Below are 27,730 nucleotides of genomic sequence, written 5' to 3'. Positions count from 1 at the left end.
CTGTGTGTGTGTGTGTGTGTGTGTGTGTGGGGATTTTCTGACTGCGTTTCTGTAGAGCTGAGCTGGAGTCAGCTGTGTGACGTCTGGAGTATCAGCTGTAAATCAAGTCAAGTTGAGCTTTATTGTCATTCCGCTACATGTGGTCAGCATACAGTGGAACGAAATGTCGTGTCTCGCAGGACCACAGTGCTACATAAATATAAACATACAACACGAGTAAGAACAATTTTTAAACCAATACATAACTAACTTACTGAAAGCAGTAATCTAACTATACATATACTATAAATAGTTGACTATACACATAACCTAAGACAGACTACACATGTACTTTACATAATGTTTTTGAGGTTTCATCGGAGGTGACTCCTCACTTTCAGGTTACAAACGTGAACTGCGATCATGCCATTCTATGGCGTGATTTCTGGAGGCGGGGCATTAAGATAAAAGCTGCGATGGTTCCTGGCCCTTATTCCTGAAGCTCTGGCTACTTCGCCAACCCTTAAGGCAGCGCTGAGAGAAGCGAATAACAAGACGGACAGGAAGGATGTTGCCAAGTTCATGGATATTATGGACCCTAGTATGGACCGCATGGATACTGTCGTCCGTGGAGAGTGTAGACCCGAACCAGTCCAAGCAGGACAATCAGCTCATTGACGGTGAGTGACGAAGATGATGATGTCGATTATAAAAAATGCTGCGTTTATGATAATGGAGATATCTGAGTGTGTGTGTCACTCGTCAAAAGACAACTGTTTTAAATTCAGTGGAAAACTCCCTTTAATCGACCGCATCCACAGCTGTTCACAACAACAGAACAACACCAGAAGCAGCGATCTTTCATTGTTGATGAGCACCACTGACTTCCATAGTATTTTTTTTCCTACTATGGAATCAATGGTGTTCATCAACTGTTCGGAAAATGGTAATTAATTAGAATATATAAGAGTTTTCACTAGTAAATTTCACAGAAAACAACAAGTAACAAACACAGAATTAATATGGAAGCTTGTTTCCAACAAGCTTTTTGTGTTTGTGTTTGTCAGAGATGCTGCAGTACAACAGTAATCACCCGGAGATCCAGGATCTGGCTCTCTCTGAGGATCAGATGGGGGATGGAGCCGTGGCTCCCATGGGACCCTTCACAGAGACGGCCCCCAGCACCATACTGACTCCCCCACACACGCTCGTACAGACACAGACACACACACCGCCGCTGCTCCAGCCGCAACCACAGCTGATCACACAGGTGAGTCTGACCACACCCCTCACTCTCTAACCACGCCCCCTTACACATGGCCACACCTCACACTGACATGCCCCTCACTCTCTGACCACACCTCATTTTTGTGAATGGATTCTGTGATTTATTCTTGCAGACTCCAGCGCAGCCGCAGACGGTGATGATCGTGCCGGCCGCCACACCGTCACACCACTTCATCCAGAGTCAGGTGCCGTCCACTGCTCCGGTCCACACCGCACCGCAGCAGGTGCCTGTACGTTACTGCACGCTCACTGCAGACTGTAATTAGTGTGTCTTATGATGTCATGTGTGACGCTGCTCTCTGATTGGCTGTCAGGCTCTGGAGCACCAGCCGCAGATCCTGAAGACAGACTCACTGACACACCACACACACACACACACAGTACAGTCAGGATACACTGACAGAAAAAACATCATTGAGAAGTTTCATTAATGTAAGAGAAAATGTGTGACTCTGACAAATATTAAACTTTTTTTTTTTTTTTATATTAAATATTATTCCATTATTGCTAATATATTCATAAAAATGTATTGATAAATTATAACACATTGTTTTTATTTATTAAAGTTTAATTTTTTTATTATGTTTTTTTTTTTTTTATCTACTCTCAGTTTTTCATCAGAATAGCCTTTGTCGATGATATGGTGTTAAATAAAAACAAATAAATAGATAAGATTATGAAATCATCATTTTAAAAAAATTCTGGGAGATATTTAGATTTTCTAATAAATATTAATTTAATATTTTTATAATAGTATACGTTTATTTATTAAAGCTATATCATTATTATGATTATTTTAATTTCCGCTACTCTGAATTTGCTATGAAATTAGCTTTTGCTGCTGATATGATCTTAAATAATAGATTCATATTTTAACATTGTATTTAAATAATATTTATATAAAATACATTACAAATCAATGTAAATAAATATATTTATATATAATTATAAATAATTAAAAAAATTAGTAGCTAAAAATATCTTAAGATAAGAGCATTTTTTATTTTATGAGTATTTAGTGGAAAATCAATGCATCTATCCATCTATCCATCTATCTATCTATCTATCTATCTATCTATCTATCTATTGCTTTCATGTCAGAATATGGTTCTGAATGTTGTCGCTCTCTCTCACAGACGCTGATGAGCTGCAACACTCTGACCGCGGGGGCCGGGGCCGGGGCCGTAACCGCGGGAACTGGAGGAGCAGTGAAAGAGGGCAAGAGACGGAAGACACACAGCATCAACGAGAAACGCTACCGATCGTCCATCAACGACAAAATTCAGGAGCTGCGGGACCTACTGAACATCGACCCCAAGGTGTGTGTGTGTGCCGCACTGCATGCTGGGACGCGTGGAGCTCAGGCGACTGTCTGACGGTCTGTTTGATTTGATTGACAGGTGCCCAAGTCTGGTGTTCTGCAGAAAGCCATCGAATACATCGAATCCTCGCAGGTGAACCACAAACTCCAGCAGGAGAACCTGACGCTCGAGACGGCCAATCAGAATAACAGTGAGTCACATGACATCCCCGGCTTTGCTGCTTCACCCCAAATTCAACTTTGTTTTTTCTTGAATTCACTGTTTAATAGTTTTTTAAGAATTGTAGAATTTCTTCACACACACACACACACACACACACACACATATATTCACATGGAAAACCCAACTTTGTATTATTTCAGATAGATAGGCCTATGAAACATATTGAGTTACTAACTTGGGTTGAAAATTATAAAGCAAAACGCACTAGGTCTTGATGTAGAGCTTGTATGTGTTTCACTAGTTTGTGTATTGCGTGTAAATACAGTGCAGCTGAAATAATAAAGTGTAAATGATAAGTTAAAGTTAGAGACGGAGGGGAGAAATGCTCAGATTATCTGATGTTTGATTATCTGCTTCTGTGGAAAATAGAACAACACGATTCAAATCAACGGAAATTGAATTAATGAATATTTGTATTTACAGCATCTGTTTATTCACCCCAGCGATATGAAGGAATTTAGGACCGTTCTCTTATTGTTTGGGAATGTGTTTTTTTTTTGTGTGGGGCCGTTGAAACTGTTCAAAAACTGTGCTTTAAACTTTAAAATGTGAAACAATGTATTTGTTGTTAAACAGGATCAAGGGAAGTTTTTATTTAAGTTTTTTCACATACATTTCAAGAAAAAAACCATCAAACATACATGCGATATTAGTAATGTAATGACTGTTTTTTTTTTTAATTAAAAAATACTTGTTTAATAAATCAATGACATTTCTTAATTGATGAAAGCATTCATCATTCATCCTAGAGTTTTTCATTTTAAAAATGATGTTAGCCTATACACGTTTTCTTCTGAACAAACATCTCTTAACCACAGGAAATGCTTCTTTATTTTATTTAGTTATTCACACTTAATTTGGTTATTCCTTTAATTGGTCGGTCATTTGAAAGCAAATGTTTTTGTTTCATAGTGCATAATAACATCAAGACAGTATTCCCCTTTGATTTTCTTGCCACAAGATTTAAGGATTGCTAGTTAAATCCTACATATGCACTTAATTAACGTCTAAACATTTACAACATACTACGAAATGCTAATATTTCATCTCATGCAGTGCAACGAAATGAGAATGGCGGCGGGTGTCTTGTATGATTACTGATGCGTTCATATCGTCGTACTGTATTTCAAAAGGTTGTAAAACATCAAAAGATGCTGAAGATGTCACTAAAGTCACTAAAGATGTTTCTGGGGATGCGACTCATTTGCAATCTAATGAGATTTTGAGGGATCTGGCATTTTGAACTTTGGTGTTATCAGGTAAAAAGTTCAGTGATTAAAGGATATCCGTTCTGTGTTATGCACCTGCGAGTGTATCCTGGTGAACTTTTTGAACTTTTAAGCGAGTGGGCTAAAGGATGTGTAGCCTATTGAACCTTTTTTTACGACACATCTGGAGGGTTGCGTAGGGACATCTAGTGAAGTTAAAAGTTAGGTAAAGTTTAGGAAGAAAATCTTTTTTTCGAAGAAAAACAGGAATGTTAATAATGTGGATGTGTCTTCAAACTGATGTTCAGGGTATTAGATAGAAAAATAAGTCGTCGATAACAACAAGGTAAAATAAATAACCGATCAAGGTATTTGTATTTTAAAGGGGTCATATTGTAACAAACGCTCTCAAACATCAGTTTAACGAAAGACACAATAAAAATATGGGATACAATCCATTGAGTTTTTGATACTGATATATTAAAGTGTGATAGTGTATACAAACAAACAGCCTCCACACATACACAACCATTTCACCCCTCTCCATAATATGTACAAATCAGTTCCTTCAAAACAGTCCACGCAATACGTTCTACAAAAACCTGTGTTTCCAGCATTGTTTGGCCGTTGCCAACAATTTTGTCCCAAATGTTCCAATACCGGCGATGACACGATGAATCAGTCAATGAGTTATCCACAGACCGTCGGTATATAATCCAATGGCATTTCCCACACGCATTTCGCAGTTGAACTTATCGTACACAGTCTAATACAGCTACTTAACTCAAGACCTCGTGTAACATACACTTAATTTAACATAAGGCTCAGGAATTCAGTAGAAAAAACATTTTCCCATCTCTGGCCTAACAAAGGATGAAAACCAGTGAGCTATAACTCAAACATCCTGCCTTTGTATTAAACCCATAGACATAATATACATAGACGCCTCATGATGTGTCGGAACATAATCCAGCGTCGCCACCATATTGGTTGGGTCTCCTCACTCTACGCTAGCACCGGAGCTGTGCAAAACAGTTCTTTTTCAAGGGTTTTAGCTCCCCAGCCCCAGTTGCAAGCCTGACAGGGTAGTGTAAGATGCTGGAATGACCTGGAATTATAACACTTACTTTTCCAGGGTTTTACAAAAAAATGTACTGAGCTGGTACAGTATATATGGGAGCTTGTATGTATATGTGTTACAGAAGGGTCGTGTGTGTGTATGTGTGTGTGTGTGTGTGTGTGTGTGTGTGTGAGTGAGAGAGAAATAAATTCAAAATATAGCTGCAAGCAGCGATGGCGGGCCCAAGCCATCAGTGCAAACGCCACCCCGGTGGCATCAGGAAAACTGTGCCCAGCGTGCACATGCATTACAGTAACCTTCTAGCAGTCTGGTTTTGATGGATACTGCAATGAAAGGGTTAGTCCAAACTATCAAGACTGAGAGACACACACACAAACACATACACACAACAATATATCAAATTTTGGTAACACTTTCAATAAGGTTTCAGTTACTAAATTAACTATATTAATTAATATGAACAATAATTATATAGCTTTTATTAATGTTAGTCTCTCTCTATCCTCTATCTCTCTCTCACACACACACACACACACATAAAGAACAATGTGTAAATCTTTTGTAACACTTTTCAACAAGTTTTTAGTTTTTAATATTATATAAGTTAACACGAAGTTAACATGAACAATAGTTTTATAGCATTTGTGACCCTGGACGACAAAACCAGTCTTAAGTGTCAATTTTTCAAAATTGAGATTCATACGTCATCTGAGAGCTGAATAAATAATCTTTCCATTGATGTATGGTTTGTTGGACAATATTTGTCTGAGATACAACTATTTGAAAATCTGGAATCTGAGGGTGCAAAAAAATCTAAATATTGAAAAAAAGTTGTCCAAAAGTTCTTAGCAATGCATATTACTAATTAAACATTTAAGTTTTGATACATTTACTGTAAGAAATTTACAAAATATCTTCATGGAAAATGATCTTTACTTAATATCCTGATGATTTTTGGCATAAAAGAAAAATCTATAATTTTGACCCATACAATGTATTCTTGGCTATTTCTACAAATATACTGTACCCCAGCGACTTAAGACTGGTTTTGTGGTCCAGGGTCACATTTATGAATCTTGGTTAATGATATGTTCAAAATTGACTACTACATTATTAATTAAAATTTCTGGTTAATGTACATCAGTTACAGTACCATGAAATAACATAAAGAAATATAGTAAAACATATGTTGTTAGTTTTGAATGAACTAATGTTAAAAACTATGTTCTTGAACTATACTAGTTAACATGAACAATAATTATATAATATTTATTAATGTTAATTAATGTTAACTTAAAAATGTATTAATACATTATTAAAATTTAAAGTTGTATCTTAACATTAGTTTATGTTCTGTGAATTAACATAAAATTAATATTTTTAATGTTAGTATTAACTAACATTAAATAAGATTAATAAATGATTTTAAAATATATTGTTCCTTTTTAGTTCATGTTAATTAATGTAATAACTTATGTTAACCAAAGAGACCTTAATGTAAATTGTTACCAATACTTTTTATATTCTATAACTATTTAAAAAGTTTATAACAATAATAATAATAATAATAATATATATATATATATATATATATGTATATATATATATGTGTGTGTGTGTGTAAAAGAATACTGACAGTACAGCACATCTCAGCTGATTCTATGCATTATTTTTCATTCTGATAGACAGACAGGCAGCTCGTGAAAATTAAGGTCATGCCTCCATCTGGTGGCCATCCTTGGTATTACACTCTTCACCTTTAAACCAATTTCAGTGATAGTTTTAATTGTTTTGTGGCCCCTGAGCATGATACATTTTTGAAACTAAGCATGTTTCCTCAGAATGACTTCTTATATTTATGTAAAAAGTTTTGAAGTGTTTGGAAACTGCACTTTAAAAATATAAGAAAATTACTGCTATTTTTTTTACTGTTACTTTAATAAATCACCATTGCCACACCGTTCGAGATATTGGCGTCATGTTGACAAAGTTTGGTGTGAACTACTTGTTTCTGCTTGGAGGAGTATGAATTTATTTACAGCCTGTTTTCTCAAAAAACAAACATTAAAATAAAAATAGCCGACTTCCTGTTGGTTGTAGCTAATGACTGTAAATTAGAAAGTTGTCCGGCTTAAAAAGAACAATTTATGTACCGAGTTTGGTGTCTGTAGCTAAAACTAACCCCCAAGCTTTTGACAAAAGGTGGCGCTATAGAGTGCCTCTTCCACGCCCGTTTATGAGCTTTTGCCGGTGTCTTACTATCATTAATACGGATATGTGTATTGAGTTTCATGGAATTCTAAGCATGTTATCTGCCTCAAAATCACCGGAAAAGAATATTCAACTTTGACATATTACCATGGCAACAATATTTTGGATATCAATATTCCCTTCACAGTTTTATAAATAAAAAATAATCCTGAAGGAATCAATAGGGCCCTGCGCCTTACTGGCTTGGGCCCTAATGAACAATCAAACTTGTTTCTTTATTAATATATAAAATTAATTCATTTATACATTTATCAATATGCCATAGCCTACCATATGTCTTTGTTAAAGAGCATAATACAAATGTGTGACAGCGTCCTGTATCATAACTAAATCTCTGCTGTTTGTAACAAACCATACCGTGTGAAAATCCTGTAAAAATTCGGGGAGTTATTATTATTGTAGTTGGGGATACACATTCCTCAGTAGAAATAAATGCAGGGGCGCGCATTGGAGACCCATCCAAGATGGCGGCTGCGCTGATACGTCAGCTCCAATAGGCAGCGTCAGTCTATGAGGCGTCTACGTATATTATGTCTATGATTAAACCAACCACCTGTCAACTTCACTTACTCTCTCTACTTATATCGGAGTCCTCACCCTCATACCTGAGGACGTAGCCCCCTAGTGTTGAGGAGAAGTACTACAGTAACAGTAAATTCAACATAGAACTGTTATACAACCTCCCCTTTAGAAAAAGGCTGAACGGCCCCAAAGAAGGGTTTCAATTTTTCAACATGATATGTGTCAATGCCATCCGGATTATCTAGCATTTTTACTTTATAATTAACCTTGTTAACCTGTGACACTACTTCAGCAGGACCTTGCCATTTAGCTGCTAACTTTGCCATAGAAGCATCACCTGCACGAGACAGCGGATGAGTGAGTATCCAGACTAAATCTCCTGGTTGGTATTGTACTGATCTTCTTCGGAGATCATAATATCGGGCCTGTCGTTCCTGAGCTCTATTGTCATTCTCCTTCACTTTTTCTAGCATTGGTTTCTGCCACTCTAGCAAACTATATGCTAAGTGGTCAGGGTTTGGAGGCTTATGTACCAACCGTTCCAATGTGCCTTTCCAATGGGAATTGATGGCATAACGAAATTCAGCAACCCACCGGTCCCATTGTCGGTGATTATCTTGGACATAGGAGGCTATCATCGGAAGACTTTGCGGATCTCATCGCGAACAGTTCAACCCACTTGCTGCAATAGTCCACTACCATCAGTAGGTACTCATTCATACGAGTGCTTTTAGGGAATGGCCCCATCAAATCAACCCCCAGCATGTACCCTGGTTCGACCACTGGTGTGGACTGGAGACGCCCAGCCAGTTTAGAGATGCAGGGTTTATATTGTTGGCATATTTGGCATTCCTTACACATCTTCCCGACATCTTTTCGAATCTCAGGCCAATATGTTACCTCTAGTAACCTCCGTAATGTCTTCATATGCCCAAAATGCCCACTTAATGGACTAGCATGTACATACTGCAGACAATGTTCACGGAGTTTAGGTGACATGACAACTTGTAAACTCTGACCCCCATTCTTGTCAGTGGTACTTCTGAAGAGATATCCATTCTGGTTAACATAATGCACACGGTGGGTACTTGCGTTACCATTCTTTACCTCATCCCACAAAGGTTGGAGAGTAGCATCTTCCTTCTGTTCTCTACCGATATCCTCCCAGCTCACCGGCAAATCATATGGTACACTATTTGCTTGCGAAAGGGCTATGCTCCCTTGAATCTCCTCCTCCAACCCCTGTGACAATGTATCCGGAACTAGGTTACACTGACCTTTCCAATACTTCACTATGAACTCAAAGCTTTGCAGCCTAATCGCCCATCTCGTGAGACGGGATGAAGTTTGGGGTTGGTTGAAAACCCAATTAAGAGCGGAATGATCTGTCAGTACGTCAAAAAGACGGCCTTCTAGGTATTCGCGCCTTTTCTCCACAGCCCACACAACTGCCAAGCATTCTTTCAGTCTTTCTCACGACTGAAATCAGGGGGTCGCAACACAGGGGCTTTCTGAAGAGCTTCTTTCAAGGTTTCAAAAGCTCGCCGACACTCTGTGGTCCATTTCCATCTAGCCTCTTTCTTCTTTAGAGCATGGAGAGGGGCTGCCTGTTCGGAGAAATGGGGAATAAAGCGGTGGTACCAGCACGCTAACCCAAGAAAGCACTGTACTTCCTTCACCGTCTTGGGAATGGGGAAGTTTTTTATGGCTTCTACCTTTGAGGGTTCTGTCCTCACTCCCCCCTCTGAGACAACATGTCCAAGAAAAGAAAGGGATTTTTGGAGAAGATTACACTTCTTCAGGTTCAATGTCAATCCTGCAGCCTCCAACTCAGCAAATAGCTGATGGAGATGTCCATAATGCTCCTGGACATTGGTAGAATATATCACAATATCGTCAATATAGACAAAGCAAAACTTGCTAATGAACATCCGCAGGATGGAATTCATCAACCGTTGAAAAGTTGCTGCAGCGTTTTTCAGCCCAAAGGGAAGACGTAAGAATTCATATTGGGCAGTTTTGGTGACATACGCAGTCTTAGCGATGCTAGCCTCTTCCATGCATACCTGCCAGTAGCCACTCCTCAAATCCAGTGTACTAAAAACCGTAGCTCCGTAAAGAGAAGTAAGGATGTCATGCACTTGTGGCATAGGAAAGCCATCAAGGGGGGTCTTGGTGTTCAGAGCTGTATAGTCAACACAAAAGCGCGTACTCCCATCCTTCTTTGGTACCAGCACTACTGGAGCAGCCCAGGGAGAGGTAGACAGTCCGATTATTCTTTTTTCCAGCATTTTAGCTATTTCATCATCTATAAACTTTTGTTTATGGACAGGTGTCGGATATGCTTTTCTCCTTACCGGTATTTCATCCTTAGTATTAATTTGATGGGTGATTTTGGAAGTACATCCCAACGAATCTGTACATACCGTGGTCCATTCAAACAACAGTTGTTCTAGCTGTCGTTTTTGACTTCGTGAAACCTCAGCTGCATCAACTAGTCCTAATCAAAATGTTTGACCCTATTTGTTTGATTGACAGAATCAATCTATTTGTTTTGAAATACAGAAAACATCCAAACCAAAGTAATAGTAACAATTTAATTGATGTTCAACAAATAAAAAAACGATATAATACAGATAAACACATGATAAAGCTTGGCTTATTGAATATTAGATCCCTTTCTTCAAAAGCACTTTTTGTAAATGATATGTTCACTGACCATAAACTAGATGTGCTTTGAGACCAGGACACCCAGATGAGCCCCAGGGACATATCCCCAGTGAAGACATTGATTAAAATACAATAAAACAAAAAATATAATAAAATACCTAACTACATAATACTATTATCGTTAAAAATTGCAACAAAATTAAAAATAGAAATATAAGCTTTTGAACTGCGGGTTTCGTCTGGTCAGAGGAGAACTGACCCCCGACTGAGCCTGGTTTCTCCCAAGGTTTTTTCTCCATTCTGTCTCAGAGGGAGTTTTGGTTCCTTGCCGCTGTCGCCTCTGGCTTGCTCAGTTGGGGACACTTAATTTCTAGCGATTATCGCGGATTTGATTGCACAGATACTATTTAAACTAAACTGAGCTAGACAATGACATCTCTGAATTCAATAATGAAATGCCTTTAACTGAAAATTGAGTGTTTAATCTTATCATTATACATTACTGACACTCTATCTTCCAATTTGATACTGTTAAGTGCTTTGACACAATCTGTATTGTTAAAAGCGCTATATAAATAAAGGTGACTTGACTTGACTTGATTGCAAAGTCTCCCCTTCCTGCTTGATCTGATCCCAGAAAGACTCTTGGATTAATGAATAAGAGCTTCCGGTGTCAATAATTGCTTCCAGATGATGGTTACGAATATTCAAAGGCAACGTCAGAGTTGTCATGGGGGGTTGGTAAACCTCTGTATATACAGCAATGTTATGGCTGTTGGGACGTCCTCGGCCTGGCTTTCCTCCTCCACATAATGTTGCTTGCTCTGCTTGTCTTTGCCTCCAGAAAACTGTCTCGTCATTCAGATCACGTTCCACCAGCGTGCCTACACGCATTAACTCTTCTATCGTGGACACAGTTCCTCTCAGAATGCTGGCAATGCGCGGATTGCAGTTCCTCAATATAGCTTGAAGAATCTCACGCTCTGTCATGGCGGGCTTCAATCTTAGACATAGAGCTCTATATTGGTAAACAAAAGAACGAAAGCTCTCATCCACTGCCTGCTTTCTTTCCCTGACTGCAGAAAGACTGTTTTAAATTGTGTCCATGATTTGACACGTGCCTTCTCAGCTACCCACCAGTCCACCAATTTTGGAAAGTCAAGTTTTATGGGAGTTTTGAACTGAATAGAGCAAGAGTAAATTTCTGGAAGTGGAGCTGAATGTCTGGCAGGAGTGGAAGTAGCATCTCTCCACTTAAGACAATCCATGACTGCTCTACCCAAATCTTGGATGCTTTCTTCTCAGATCTGTTTTATTTGTTGACATTCATTCTTAGCCTCGGTGACAATTGCTTCATCTCGTTGATTCAAAGACCTTTCATAAGCCTTGACCTGAACTTCTAAAGAACTTATTTGGTTCTGATGAGTGTTCAAATTATCCAGCACCTGAGTTTCAAACTTATCAAGACGGCTACTCAGGTTTCCTTCTACTTCACTCATTCTAGTTTCCAAATATTTAACCCGGTTGGCCAACACTAGGGAGATAAGACTTTCATCATCATCTTCAGGAGGTGGAGGAAGTGGTAGCAAACCACTTTCTTCAACTTCCTTCACCTCATCAGCCTCCTGCTCAGGCTCCAGATAAAAACTGATTCAGTCATTCAGTAGGTCACGGACAGGTTCCCGACGCACAGTAAATGCATCTGAATTATAATTAGGCTCTATGAGATACTCACTCCCAGTCTCGGCAGGGTCAGTCGCCATTTAGAAACGTTATGAGGAAGTATGACCTTCAGAATGAGTATTCATGCAATAAATTGACTGGCAGGGGTTTAAACACTCTATACAAAACTTTTGTCATATAAATGAATTACCTCTCAAGTAAGTACACACTGCTTTTACTCAATATAATTTGGATGGTCTCTGTTCGGGCACCATTTTGTGTAACAAACTTTAATGAAAGCCACAATAAAAATATGGGATACAATCCATTGAGTTTTTGATACTGATATATTAAAGTGTGATAGTGTATACAAACAAACAGCCTCCACACATACACAACCATTTCACCCCTCTCCATAATATGTACAAATCAGTTCCTTCAAAACAGTCCACGCAATACGTTCTACAAAAACCTGTGTTTCCAGCATTGTTTGGCCGTTGCCAACAATTTTGTCCCAAATGTTCCAATACCGGCGATGACACGATGAATCAGTCAATGAGTTATCCACAGACCGTCGGTATATAATCCAATGGCATTTCCCACACGCATTTCGCAGTTGAACTTATCGTACACAGTCTAATAGAGCTACTTAACTCAAGACCTCATGTAACATACACTTAATTTAACATAAGGCTCAGGAATTCAGTAGAAAAAACATTTTCCCATCTCTGGCCTAACAAAGGATGAAAACCAGTGAGCTATAACTCAAACATCCTGCCTTTGTATTAAACCAACCACCCCTCAACTTCACTTACTCTCTCTACTTATATTGGAGTCCTCACCCTCATACCTGAGGACGTAGCCCCCTAGTGTTGAGGAGAAGAACTACAGTAACAGTAAATTCAACATAGAACTGTTACAATATGACATTGCTAAAAAGAACATTATTTTGTGTATTTGGTGTAATGCAATGTGTTTATGCGGTTTAAGTTAAAAAAAACATTATTTTCCACATACTGTACATTATGTACTATACATTATGCCTTTCTGAAACGCGTAGATTTTTACAAATCTCATCGTTCTGAGAAGTGAGGCGTGCTCTGATTGGCCAGCTATCCAGTGCGTTGTGATTGGCAGAATACCTCAAGCGTGTGACAGAAATGTTATGCCCCTCACTGTATTGTGATGCCATGTCCCGGCGCAATGACACAAAAACAATAAAACCCATTATAAACGAGGCATTTGTTGCATCCAGTGGGGACATAATTACTGATTATAATGACTTATACTGTCTTTTTATAAACATTACCATGTCTGCATTTGTGATCGGAGAAACAACAAACAACAAGCGCTACTCTACACTTGTTACTGGGCTGACGAGACGAGAAGCGTGCGGATCCATTTGCAGACTTTATTTGGCAACAGAGACGTGGTCAAACAGGCAGGGTCAAACAATGGCAGAAAGGTATATCATGGGCGAGACAGAGAGTAAACTAAGACAAGCGTGGGTCGATGATCGGCGAAGAGTATCCAAAGGGGCGAGACAGGAGAGGTGGTCAAAACGTCAGCGATAGTCCAGGCAGGGGAAAACACAATCCAACAAAGGCAAGGCTAGGCTAGGCGAGGCAAGGCAAGGCAAGACAAGGAAAACTAACAGGGCTCTGTAGGGCAGCGATAAGGCATACAATACTCGGCAACGAGGGAGAGAATGTCCAGGGTTGAAATAGTGTGTGTGATCAGTGATGCTGTGTGATCAGGTGTGCGTGTGATTAGTGCAATGAGTGATTGGTGACAGCTGTGTGCGTGTGATTGGTGAGATGGCTGATGGGAAATGCAGTCCATGTGATGTGTGGTGTGAAAGTCAATATGATGAGCGAGTGACCTCTGGTGGTGAATGAACGGGAGTGCAGACCAGATTCGTGACAGAGCCCCCCCAAAGAGCGGCTTCCAGACGCTCCACACAGTCTATAATCAGGAGGGAGGTGGAGCGGAGGCGGAACAGGGGGAGGGATGGAGGGCCAGGTCCTTGTGGTAGCGGAGTGATCTGGGACCGAGGTAGAGCCGGCAGAGCAGGAAGCCAGGGCAGAGTGGACAGGACTGGAGCCCACCAGGGCGGAACAGAAGACCACCAGAGCGGAGCAGACGGACCCGAAGACCACCACGGTGGAGCATATAGAGCAGGAGCCCACCACGATGGATCAGGAACCCACAGCAGAGCCTGGGAACTAGGGAGAACGGAGACACAAGGAGAAGACAGAACATGCACAGACCCAAGGATAGAGGCAGGGAACACAGGAAGTTCATAGTTCGTTTCCATAGTAGGGACAGGACAGAACGAGAGTTCATTGACTGATACCGCCGACACCTCTGGAGGTTCTGCGGCGGTTGCCGCCACCTCTGGAGGTTCTACAGTGGTAAACACAGGACACAGGGAGAGTTCAGTAATGGTTTCTTCGACCGTAACACAACAGGCTGAGAGTTCATTGCTGGGCGCCACCACCATACGAGGAGCTGAAGTGAGCACCGCCGCTTCGGGAGGTTCTGCAGCATGTACCGCCACCTCTGGAGAAACTGCAGCGGGCACCAGCACTTCAGGGAACACGGCAGTGAGCGCCACTACCTCAGGAGGTTCTGCAGCGTCAGCCGCCACCTCTAGAGACATCATAGTGGACGCCGCCACCTCTGGGAGTTCTGTGGTGGTGTATGCAGCCCAAACACACCAAAATGCGATCCCCATCAGGGGAAGCGTTTCAGACAGGGGAATCAGTTCAGGAACAGGAGGGTTAGAGTGATTGGGTTTGGGGATACCAGCTGTGCGTGCAGACACCAGCGGTGAATACCTCACACTGGATATCAGACTGGGATAATGAAAGACTGACCTTGATGATCTGGGTAGGTCAGCGGAGACGTGACCTGACTCTAGAAGGTCAGCGGAGACGTGACCCGACTCTGGAAGGTCAGCGGAGACGTGCTGCTGTGACTCTGGACGAACAGCTGTGATGCGACTTGACTTTAGGGGATCAGCTGAGACGTGAGGTGACTCTGAACGAGCAGATGTGACGTGCTGCTGTGACTCTGGACGAGCAGATGTGACGTGCTGCTGTGACTCTGGACAAACAGCTGTGACGTGCTGCTGTGACTCTGGACAAACAGCTGTGACGTGACTTGACTTTAGGAGATCAGCTGAGACATGAAGTGACTCTGGACGAGCAGCTGTGTCGTGCTGCTGTGACTCTGGATGAGCAGCTGTGACGTGCTGCTGTGACTCTGGATGAGCAGCTGTGACGTGACTTGACTTTAGGAGATCAGCTGAGACGTGAAGTGACTCTGGACGAGCAGCTGTGTCATGCTGCTGTGACTCTGGACGAGCAGCTGTGACGTGACTTGACTTTAGGAGATCAGCTGAGACGTGAAGTGACTCTGGACGAGCAGCTGTGTCGTGCTGCTGTGACTCTGGACGAGCAGCTGTGACGTGCTGCTGTGACTCTGGACGAGCAGCTGTGACGTGCTGCTGTGACTATGGACGAGCAGCTGTGACGTGCTGCTTTGACTCTGGATGAGCAGCTGTGACGTGACTTGACTTTAGGAGATCAGCTGAGACGTGAAGTGACTCTGGACGAGCAGCTGTGTTGTGCTGCTGTGACTCTGGACGAGCAGCTGTGTCGTGCTGCTGTGACTCTGGACGAGCAGCTGTGTCGTGCTGCTGTGACTCTGGACGAGCAGCTGTGGCGTGACTTGACTTTAGGAGATCAGCTGAAACGTGAAGTGACTCTGCACGAGCAGCTGTGTCGTGCTGCTGTGACTCTGGACGAGCAGCTGTGACGTGCTGCTGTGACTCTGGACGAGCAGCTGTGACGAGACTTGACTTTAGGAGATCAGCTGAGACGTGAAGTGACTCTGGATGATCAGCTGAGACTTGGCTTGACTCGTAAAGATCAGCTGTGACTTGGCTTAGTTCTTTAAAATCCACTGTGACTTGACTTAGCTTGTGAAGATCAGCTTTGACTTGGTTTGACTCGTGAAGATCAGCTTTGACTTGATTTGATTCGTGAAGATCAACGGTGACTTGACTTAGCTTGTGAAGATCAGCTGTGACTTGGCTTAGTTCTTTAAAATCCACTGTGACTTGACTTAGCTTGTGAAGATCAGCTTTGACTTGGTTTGACTCGTGAAGATCAGCTTTGACTTGGCTTGATTCGTGAAGATCAACAGTGACTTGACTTAGCTTGTGAAGATCAGCTTTGACTTGGTTTGACTCGTGAAGATCAGCTTTGACTTGGCTTGACTCGTGAAGATCAGCTTTGACTTGGTTTGATTCGTGAAGATCAGCGGTGTCTTGGCTTGATTCGTGAAGATCAACGGTGACTTGACTTAGCTTGTGAAGATCAGCTGTGACTTGTCTCGACTTGTGAAGATTAGCTTCGACTTGGCTTGATTCGTGAAGATCAACAGTGACTTGACTTAGCTTGTGAAGATCAGCTCTGACTTGGCCGGATTCGTGGAGATTAAAGGTGACTTGACTGGGCTCTTTAACATCAACTAGAACACGACGGGGTGTTGTTGTGGCCGCCATTTTGTGAACGGGCTTCGCTGTCACTGCCACTTTGTGTGTCTGCTCCAGTGTGGCTGCTATCCAACGGGAGAGTGCGGTGTCGCGTTCCTCCTCGACACCCACAGTAAACACAGAGCCAACAGTCAATAATGCATAATCCATAAACTGAGCTAGTGATGAACGCGGACCCTCGCGTCTAAGCTCAGATTGTAGTGGCTGAACAATGCCATCACAAAAAAACTCTATTAACAGGTAGTCCGGTAGATCAGAGTAATTTGTAATGGCTAAGAATTCGCGGATATAATTCTCCAGCGATTGCGAGCCTTGTTTAAGGGCTAACAAAATTCTCGCCGTGTCCATACCTGGCCAATGTTCTTCAGAAAAGTCGCTGGATCCTTGTTGGGCCGAGTATTCTGTTACTGGGCTGACGAGACGAGAGGCGTGCGGATCCATTTGCAGACTTTATTTGGCAACAGAGACGTGGTCAAACAGGCAGGGTCAAACAATGGCAGACAGGTATATCATGGACTAAGACAAGCGTGGGTCGATGATCGGCGAAGAGTATCCAAAGGGGCGAGACAGGAGAGGTGGTCAAAACGTCAGCGATAGTCCAGGCAGGGGAAAACACAATCCAACAAAGGCAAGGCAAGGCAAGGCTAGGCGAGGCAAGGCAAGGCAAGGCAAGGCAAGACTAGGAAAACTAACAGGGCTCTGTAGGGCAGCGATAAGGCATACAATACTCGGCAACGAGGGAGAGAATGTCCAGGGTTGAAATAGTGTGTGTGATCAGTGATGCTGTGTGATCAGGTGTGCGTGTGATTAGTGCAATGAGTGATTGGTGACAGCTGTGTGCGTGTGATTGGTGAGATGGCTGATGGGAAATGCAGTCCATGTGATGTGTGGTGTGAAAGTCAATATGATGAGCGAGTGACCTCTGGTGGTGAATGAACGGGAGTGCAGACCAGATTCGTGACAACACTGCTCAAAACTCGCGTTTTAATAGTCTGTGGCAAATTCTTTAAATATGAAAACATACTTACAGGCTGTGAGTCAGAAGCGCCAGACTGTCCTTGCAAAGCTGGAATTGCCCCACTTTATAGAAACAGTCTTTGTGCAAGCTAACATTGTAGGCTACTCTCCCAGGTCCTCCATAAAATGCGCTGCACACACTCTAATATTTGGGTAGAACTGTTCTGGAACTGTGTTGTAAATACAACTTAAGCACTGATTTCTAGTTGTGTCCTCTTCTGGAAGCCCAAACAAAGTACTTTCGCTTTCACAACGAAACACAGCATCTACAGGACATGGTGCCGGCGGCAGCAACAATACTACAGCGAAAATAATAGTTCAGCCTTCTTTCTTTGCGTATACATTTGGGCAGTGTTTTGCAAATCTTCCCACACCGTGACATAGACATGTGGGGGCATGTTTGAATGAGCTGTTTTAGGGGGGTGTGGTTGAGTCTTAACTTTTATAAAGAATGTCTCTTTGGGTTTGAGACTTTAGTCTTTGCAACTTCAGGGATCTTATCTATGCACAAACAGCTTGTAACACTCCAAAGAGAAAGAAAGACTTGAAATCGCATCATATGACCCCTTGAATTAAACAACCTATGTTACAGGAAAACATTGTTTCATTTGAACTGATTTAGTTTATATTAGTTAGTTTTTGTTATTTGTTTATTCACTCTTTGATTGTTGTCATGCTTAAAACGTATACACAATTATGTGATCGCATACGGGTAATAAAAACAAGAGAATAGACCTCTTTGATTTTCTTGCCATAAGATTTGCGGACTGGTAGTTAAAATGCACATAAACGTGCGTGTAGTTAAACCATCTGAATGAATGGCTTGCATCATGTGAGATCAATAAACTGATATTCAAGCTTTGAATTTTTGGTGGTTAAAAACCCGTTGTGTTCGAACACACTTAGATAAGGATATATCTACACCCAAGATGAAAGCCTATGTCTGCGCACCAGGATACGTAATAAAGACCAGACGGGATCTGGTGTAGGTCGTGGCGCTAATATCAGAGCAATTAAGTTGTAAAAGAAAAATCTAAAAGATGTTTATCCTGTCGGTGTTGCATCTCCCGCTGTGTTAAGTAAACTGATGAAGATATGTGGGTAACTACGCCTGATGAATTTGCGCGGGGTTTTGATTAAATTTATAACAAACTCAGAATATGAGTAAATATATGGTAGACACATCCAGGTGATAATACATCCAGAGTATTAGTTTTTAACAAATGCATTGTAAATCTTTATCACGCCGTTAGGCAAATTATGGTAAAAAGATGTGAAACTGGTATTTAAAGCTTAAAATAATAAAAGTGTCCATTTATGTGTCAGAGAGTCACAATCACAGGCACCGCCGTCAACAGCAATCACCAGATCACAATCACCTGAGTTCTAATCACCCGCACCTGCAATCCCTCATCAGCACTCCCATTACACACTCTCTCTGACGCTCATCGTCTGGTCTACAGTTCACCACCCGAACAGTAACCTGACTCCTCTCGTGCTTACCTGTATTATTATTTACCTGTTGCTTCTCAGACCTTCTCCCACGATCCTCCTGCGAATCTCCGTAAAGGAATCCCCTGACTCCTGGTTCCCGCTCATCACCGATCCTGTAATAGAAACTCTGATCAGCTGACAGCTGAGACCCACCGAAATATTCCAACCTCCAAGATACTCCCCTACCACTCTCTCTCCACGATCTGCTCCCAACCTGTTAATAACATCTCTGTTTGTGACATTATGCAATCATATTATGTATGAATGATTGTGTTATTTATAGAATACTTATTGTTTAAACATGAATTTCACAATATTTAACCGTACTACTTCACAAATTAATGTTATACCATGTATAGTGTACTAAAGATTTGTGGTATTGAAGTGTCTTGACCCGCAGTTCGAAGAATAAAACAAAGACTTAGAGTTTTGATGCCAGAAGAAATTATAGGTTTTATTTCACAAATATAAAACCGAAGCCCTCTGCAGAAAAGCTTCTTGATCGTCCTTTAGCTCCAATATTTATACCAGTTTTTTTGGGAGGGCTTCCATATATTAAGCCCCCCTCTTATATATACAATTCTACATTTCACTTGCGTATGTAATTCTACCTCTCCTTTTTAGGAGACAAGACCCTCTAGATTGTTATGGTTAGGGAAAAAACCCCCCTCCTCATTTGTTTCAGACGTGTCTCTGCCACGTAGACACCTTAGCACACAAGGCCTCCAAAATATATTGGGAGATTAAATAGATACAGTGAGGAAAATAAGTATTTGAACACCCTGCTATTTTGCAAGTTCTCCCACTTAGAAATCATGGAGGGGTCTGAAATTGTCATCGTAGGTGCATGTCCACTGTGAGAGACATAATCTAAAAAAAAAAATCCAGAAATCACAATGTATGATTTTTTAACTATTTATTTGTATGATACAGCTGCAAATAAGTATTTGAACACCTGAGAAAATCAATGTTAATATTTGGTAAAGTAGCCTTTGTTTGCAATTACAGAGGTCAAACGTTTCCTGTAGTTTTTCACCAGGTTTGCACACACTGCAGGAGGGATTTTGGCCCACTCCTCCACACAGATCTTCTCTAGATCAGTCAGGTTTCTGGCCTGTCGCTGAGAAACACGGAGTTTGAGCTCCCTCCAAAGATTCTCTATTGGGTTTAGGTCTGGAGACTGGCTAGGCCACGCCAGAACCTTGATATGCTTCTTACAGAGCCACTCCTTGGTTATCCTGGCTGTGTGCTTGGGTCATTGTCATGTTGGAAGACCCAGCCTCGACCCATCTTCAATGCTCTAACTGAGGGAAGGAGGTTGTTCCCCAAAATCTCGCAATACATGGCCCCAGTCATCCTCTCCTTAATACAGTGCAGTCGCCCTGTCCCATGTGCAGAAAAACACCCCCAAAGCATGATGCTACCACCCCCATGCTTCACAGTAGGGATGGTGTTCTTGGGATGGTACTCATCATTTTTCTTCCTCCAAACACGTTTAGTGGAATTATGACCAAAAGTTCTATTTTGGTCTCATCTGACCACATGACTTTCTCCCATGACTCCTCTGGATCATCCAAATGGTCATTGGCAAACTTAAGTCGGGCCTGGACATGTGCTGGTTGAAGCAGGGGAACCTTCCGTGCCATGCATGATTTCAAACCATGACGTCTTAGTGTATTACCAACAGTAACCTTGGAAACGGTGGTCCCAGCTCTTTTCAGGTCATTGACCAGCTCCTCCCGTGTAGTTCTGGGCTGATTTCTCACCTTTCTTAGGATCATTGAGACCCCACGAGGTGAGATCTTGCATGGAGCCCCAGTCCGAGGGAGATTGACAGTCATGTTTAGCTTCTTCCATTTTCTAATGATTGCTCCAACAGTGGACCTTTTTCACCAAGCTGCTTGGCAATTTCCCGTAGCCCTTTCCAGCCTTGTGGAGGTGTACAATTTTGTCTCTAGTGTCTTTGGACAGCTCTTTGGTCTTGGCCATGTTAGTAGTTGGATTCTTACTGATTGTATGGGGTGGACAGGTGTCTTTATGCAGCTAACGACCTCAAACAGGTGCATCTAATTTAGGATAATAAATGGAGTGGAGGTGGACATTTTAAAGGCAGACTAACAGGTCTTTGAGGGTCAGAATTCTAGCTGATAGACAGGTGTTCAAATACTTATTTGCAGCTGTATCATACAAATATATAGTTAAAAAATCATACATTGTGATTTCTGGATTTTTTTTTTTTTTGATTATGTCTCTCACAGTGGACATGCACCTACGATGACAATTTCAGACCCCTCCATGATTTCTAAGTGGGAGAACTTGCAAAATAGCAGGGTGTTCAAATACTTATTTTCCTCACTGTACATTTTTGGCAAAATTCATCTTGATTATGTCTAAGTAATTCTGATTAATATCAATAAAAATCCTCTACAGTATTAGGCTGCTAGTTATCAGATTTTACGATGTGTTTTCAGGAGCCGCCCCGAAACGTTAAAAAGCAAAAGTTGTACGATGTTCATTACCTGTAAACTCTATCTTCCTGTCGTGCAACACTGATATACCTCATCAATCAACGGAACAATGGCCGACAATACGATGGTTCAATGTTTTTCATCGGAGTTAACACAGTGTCCTTATTATCTCTAGGTACTTTTGGGAATCTCGAGTTTAGCAAGAGGCTGCAGAAGATCCTTGAAGAGTTCTGTAAGTCTTTTCTCTTTTTCTAAGTCATTTAACATCTAATAATGATATTAATAACATTTGTTATTTATTTATCCAGTTGATGAAGCGGAACTGCTTGCCTACGGTGATGACGGTGGAGTTAATAACAGTACATTATACAGACATTCCTTTTTTTTTTTTTAACGTGTTAAAAGTTTCAGTTCCTTATAAAAGTGTGTTTACAAAATTTGGCAGGTGAGCACGACGGTTCTGACAGCCAGGTGATAACATTACCTGCAGAGGAGGCGTTGCAAGAGGATGTGGTGGGAACGGAATCACGTCACGAACCAGACAACGTCACACGACCCTCCCACGGTCCATCTTCGGAGGAAGGGACTCACACATCGCTCGCAACCAATCCCCCAGCTCCGGAGCTGAGTCCCCAGTGCACAGGAGGACAGGGTGTACAACGAAGGAGATTACCCGAAGAAGACGAAGTGGATGATTCACCGAGCACCAGGCGTTTAAGGACTTCAGAGAATAACGGTATGTATACTAAAACAGAAAACCATTATTACATTTTATGTTTGACTTTATTTAATAAATTAACAAATGATTACTATTATTATTTTTACAGAACAAGACTACGATGAGGAAGGAAAAACAGTGTGGTCCGGATCACTGGTTCATGCATCGGATCAGGTATCCTTCAGCAATCCAGAGAGTGAATTACCGCTTGAAATCCCTCAGGAACGGTTGCGTGATCACAATTTAAATGGAAGGCTTGATTATGATATGTTGAGCCGTGGTAATCGGCACTTTGAGAGACTTTTCAACTTGGCTGGACAACCACCATCTTACCCTGAAGCAGAGGACATTGTTGCTGGTGCACTAAGCATGAGTAACATCTCAGAGGATGTACGAGAACAACGTGTGGAACAGAGATTGGTGGCAAATGCATTGTTGTTAATGGGTGAGCGATTAAATCTTATTCAGAGAATGTTAACGGAGTTGTACAGTCGTATGATGAGGAGACCGTAATGTGGTGGTGTTTTCACGTTGCACACGTTTTGAGCGCGTATCAAACTGAAACCACAGTCAATTAATCGATGATGATAAGCGAATTAAAAAACACATTATACAGACACTTCTTATTTACAGAGGTGGAAAGTAACTAATTACAGATACTTTCGTTACAGTACTTGAGTATATTTTTTACATTTTTTCTACTTTCGTATAATTAAACTGTGGTACTTTTTACTTAAGTAGAATAAAACCGAAGTATTCATCAAGAGAATTTACTTGGGATGCACTGAATTTTCGGCCGCCGAAAATATGCGCCGCACCGCAGTGTTAAGGTTTCACTCTCATCACTGCGCCATGTGACGATCAATATTCCGCTCTGTTAATGTGCAATCTGCTAATTTATCGCTCATGCTCCCCGCATAATTTAAATAAAATTCATATTTTATGCCTTCACTTGATAACCAGAAAAAAATAGAAAGGAGAAAGGAAAAATCCTGTTTGCAGGACTATACATTATTTGAATAATTAGTCAGAAACGACAACAGTTATGTCTGATTCTGTTGCAGAACTGAATAAAAATAATACATTGATATTTAATATTAAAATAGCCTATTTTCTTTCAATGAAAGTGTGGTTCTTTTATTGGCTTGTTTTTTAAATTCCGTGTCATTTATAATTGAGTTAAATTAAAGTCTTACAAAACTACTTTATATTTTATTGAATAAAATAAATAATTATTACAAAGCAGTTTCGCTTTTCGACCAAGCACATCCAGAATTTTCATTTCGGTGCATCCCTACCATTTACTGTGACTACATACAGAACATTATTTGCAACCACATGCTCCTTTAAAGGATTACACACACACACAAGTATCCAGAGAGACATTTAAAGTTATTTGGAGAATAAACCCTCTTAAATTCATGTTGCTGGAAAATGTGTTAATAAATATTATGTGTATGGACTAATGTTTGCCTCTTACAAAAGCCACAAAGCCGCCTTAGAAGACAGTAAAGGCTGAGCTGTAGTTAGACTGAAACTTGAAAGTTAAGTTGCACAATGTTTAGGTTTTATTATTAGTTTGTTATTATTATTTTGATTCATGTCTTAGTTTTAGGTTGTACTGTGTTTACCTTTTTTAAAGTAATTTGAAATAGATTTTTATACATTTGTATTTGCATATTGAGTGTAAAATGGCAATTAAATGCACTAAGTTTAATTTTCACAGTTATTATTATATGCAATTTCAGCGAAAATGTTCATTTGTCTAAAAATGAAGCAAATTACTTGTTCATTTTAAGAGACCTGTCTTATTTTCTCTTGTATATTTAGTATTGCTCTTTAATAAAGAAAGTTATTCTTATCTGATTAATCGATAGAATTTTCGGTAGAATACTCGATTGCTAAAATATTCGATAGCTGCTTGTAGGGCTGTAGCTAAAGGATGGAAAATTTCCAAAGTAAAACTGCAAATTTTACACTGGAATGATTAACTGCACAAACTTTATCTCACAATGCTCTTCCCACTGTACTGTTCTGTTTCTCATTGTACTGTGTTTTGCTGCATTAATGTTCATAAACGTAGCCTATAGCTTCACCAGTTTATGTTCTAGTGAATTATTTTGTCTAATCTTGTATGTTAATGTTTGATTTGTACTGGAAGAATGTTTCTTCTCACTTTGTACTGTAGTCTACCAACTGTTTATTGAAAGATTATTAAAACCATTTTGACAAAATTTTTCTATTTTATTTATTTTTCTATTTAAATAATTGTATGACTCTACTGCTGATTTAACAAGTACAATCCCGTTGCTGTCATGCTACTTGAAGAGTGAAAATAATAAGAATAGTAGTAGTAAATCTCTTTATCTTTTTCCTGAAAATACTATGTTATCACACTGGACTGAAACTTACTGACTTTGCTCACACATGGCATAACTACACTCTTAAGAAAAATGGTTCTAAACAGTACCAGAAAAGGGTTCTTAGGCTTGTAACAATAGCAGAACCCTTTTTGGTGCTAAATAGAACCCTTTTTATAGGGTTGCATAAAGAACGTCTCGGTTACGTATGTAACCCTCGTTCCCTGAAGAAGGGAACGGAGACGTCACGTCGGATGACCGACGAATTGGGATCTCGCCAGAGAGACCAATCCACTTCGAGTGTAACTAAACGAGCCAATGGACACTGGCATGCGATCATTGCATCCAGCTGCCGCTGATCACAGCGTGAGTATAAGAGGCAGCGGGTGCACCGCATTAATTCATGCTTTCGCTGAGGAGCCGAGCCGGTGACCCGGCCGCTCAGCGGTGGTACAGCAAACTGTGGCGACGGACGTGGCGTCTCCGTTCCTTCTTCAGGGAACGAGGGTTACATACGTAACCGAGACATTCCCTTTCAGTCGGTCACTCCGAGTCACGTCGGATGACCGACGAATTGGGATCCCTACCAAAACGCCACAGGAGCTGCCCCTTCCAGTGCCCTGTGTAGACCTCTTGATCCTTCCTATAAGGCAGACGATAGGACCGGGCTCTACACAGAGAAGGTCAACTACTGTTGTTCCTTGGACAACCCAGACAGTAGGACTTGGAAACACTGGGAAGCATGCCCTTCCGTTTGGAAGAGGCACACTGCGGAGTCACCTCCTCCCAGAGGGGGTTAAGTGGCATTTAGACATGTGAAGTAACCCCGTAGGGCCCTATTGCACATGGAAGTCTCTGAGATGGCACAGGCTGCATCACTAGAGATGGCAGAACGTGGTCTGCCAGGGGAAACATGGCTCTAATAAGCATACCGTGGAATACACATATGGGATCGGCAGGGTCTCTCATATGGGCACTAGCCTCACATCAGATTTCAAGAATTCATTGGCTGAAAGGCCTGGCGCCGGACGCTCCGCCACGTCCGGACGCCGGAGTGCTGGAGGACTCGACAGGGTTTGCCTGGTTAAGGAACTCTCTGGAGAATTAGGCGAAGAACGCCGCAGCCGACTCTGAGCCGGGCCTCTCAATGCCACTACCCGCTTGAGGTGAGAACACAGGAGGAAACCGGTTCGACACGCAGGCTATAAAACCTAGCGAACGTGTTAGGAGTCGCCCAACCCGCAGCTCTACAGATGTCTGCTAGCGAGGCACCACGAGCCAGCGCCCAGGACGATGCGACACCCCTAGTGGAGTGAGCACGCAACCTGAGCGGGTAGGGCACACCTTGTGCTTCATAGGCCAAGGTGATGGCATCCACTATCCAGTGGGCCATCCTCTGCTTGGAGACAGCCTTCCCTTCTGCTGTCCTCCGTAACAGACAAAGAGCTGTTCTGAGGTCCTGAAGCTCTGAGTTCTATCCACGTACTGTCGCAGTGTGCGTACAGGACAGAGCAAAGCTAGGGCTGGGTCTGCCTCCTCCAGGGGCAGCGCTTGCAGGTTCACTACCTGGTCCCTGAAGGGAGTGGTAGGAACCTTGGGCACATAGCCGGGCCGGGGCCTCAGTGTTGCACTGGAGTCAGCCGGCCCAAACTCAAGGCACGATTCGTCGACCGAAAATGCCTGCAGGTCCCCCACCCTCTTGATCGAGGCCAACGCAGTCAGGAGCAGGGTTTTCATAGAGAGAAACTTCAACTCAACTGACTGCAAAGGCTCGAAGGGGGCAGTTTGTAGGGCTCTTAGCACCAATGCCAAATCCCAAGAGGGTAGGGAGGGAGGCCTAGGCGGGTTTAACCTCCTGGCCCCCCTAAGAAACCTGATAACCAGATCGTGCTTCCCCACCGACCTCCCTCACGGGTCGTGGTGAGCGGAAATAGCAGCAACATAAACCTTAAGGGTGGAGGGGACAACCCACGCTCCAACCCTTGTTGCAAAAAGGAAAACACGGCTCTGATTGAACATCTCCGGGGGTCCTCACGGTGAGAGGAACACCATTCGACGAACAGGTTCCACTTCAGCGCATAGGCCCGTCTTGTGGACGGTGCTCGTGCTGAAGCAATAGTGAGAGCTACCTCCTGGGGCAGATCACCTAGAACCTCCAGCGTCCCGTCCAGGGACCACACATGGAGTTTCCACAAGTCTGGACACGGGTGCCAGAGGGTGCCCGTCTCTGAGAAAGCAGATCCTTCCTCAGAGGAATCGGCCAGGAGGGGCTGTCGCGAGGAGCATGAGTTCCGGGAACCAGGTCCTGTTGGGCCAATATGGAGCCACTAACAAGACCTGCTCCTCGTCCTCCTGATCTTGCACAGTGTCTGTGCTAGCAGGCTCACTGGGGAACGATATTTGCGCAGGCCCAGGGGCCAGCTGTGTGCCAGTGCATCCGTGCGAGCGTTGCCTCGGACAGGGAATAGAACCACTGGCAGTGGGTGGTTTCTGGAGACGCAACAGGTCTACCTGAGCAACTCCAAACCGACTCCAAATCAGCTGGACCGCCTGGGATGGAGTCTCCACTCCCAGGAAGTGCCGCCGAGACAGCTCGTCGGCCGCCTGATTGAACACTTCTGGGATGTGGATGGCACGAAGGGACCTCAGATGCTTCTGACTCCAGAGGAGGAGGTGGCGGGCGAGTTGCGACATACGCGACGGAGCGTAAACCGCCTTGCCGGTTGATATACGCAACGGTCGCAGTGTTGTCCGTGACGGACCAGAACGTCCTTGCCCGGCGCCCTCTGAGGCGGCTCAAGGCAAGGCGTACTGCCAGCAACTCGAGGCAATTGATATGCCAACGCAGTTGGGGACCCGTCCACACCCCTGACACTGCATGCCCG

General features: G+C 42.3%; 1 protein-coding gene across 1 annotated transcript; it reads left to right on the top strand.

Moving 5' to 3' along the window:
• Positions 1-464: 464 nt before the first annotated feature.
• Positions 465-23,458, top strand: LOC131521333 (sterol regulatory element-binding protein 2-like). The gene is made up of 9 exons (XM_058745948.1): positions 465-659; positions 1,047-1,249; positions 1,380-1,490; positions 2,403-2,585; positions 2,667-2,778; positions 21,943-21,999; positions 22,076-22,111; positions 22,213-22,503; positions 22,595-23,458. The coding sequence occupies exons 1-9, from the start codon at positions 548-550 to the stop codon at positions 22,996-22,998; spliced, it is 1,509 nt and encodes a 502-aa protein (XP_058601931.1). The 5' UTR covers positions 465-547; the 3' UTR covers positions 22,999-23,458.
• Positions 23,459-27,730: the final 4,272 nt, after the last annotated feature.

The sequence above is a fragment of the Onychostoma macrolepis genome, chromosome 16 (assembly GCF_012432095.1).
Source record: "Onychostoma macrolepis isolate SWU-2019 chromosome 16, ASM1243209v1, whole genome shotgun sequence".
Classification (NCBI taxonomy): Eukaryota; Metazoa; Chordata; class Actinopteri; order Cypriniformes; family Cyprinidae; genus Onychostoma; species Onychostoma macrolepis.
Note: the sequence above shows the minus strand (reverse complement) of the source record. Positions and strands in the feature narration are given on the sequence as shown.

What these genes read in the sequence shown, in the direction of transcription:
- LOC131521333 (XM_058745948.1), top strand. Translation starts at nt 548, where the DNA reads ATGTTGCCAAGTTCATGGATATTATGGACCCTAGTATGGACCGCATGG. An exon ending in GAAGATCCTTGAAGAGTTCT is followed by an intron (nt 22,000 to 22,075) that starts GTAAGTCTTTTC and finishes TTATTTATCCAG; the next exon opens with TTGATGAAGCGGAACTGCTT. An exon ending in AAGGACTTCAGAGAATAACG is followed by an intron (nt 22,504 to 22,594) that starts GTATGTATACTA and finishes TTATTTTTACAG; the next exon opens with AACAAGACTACGATGAGGAA.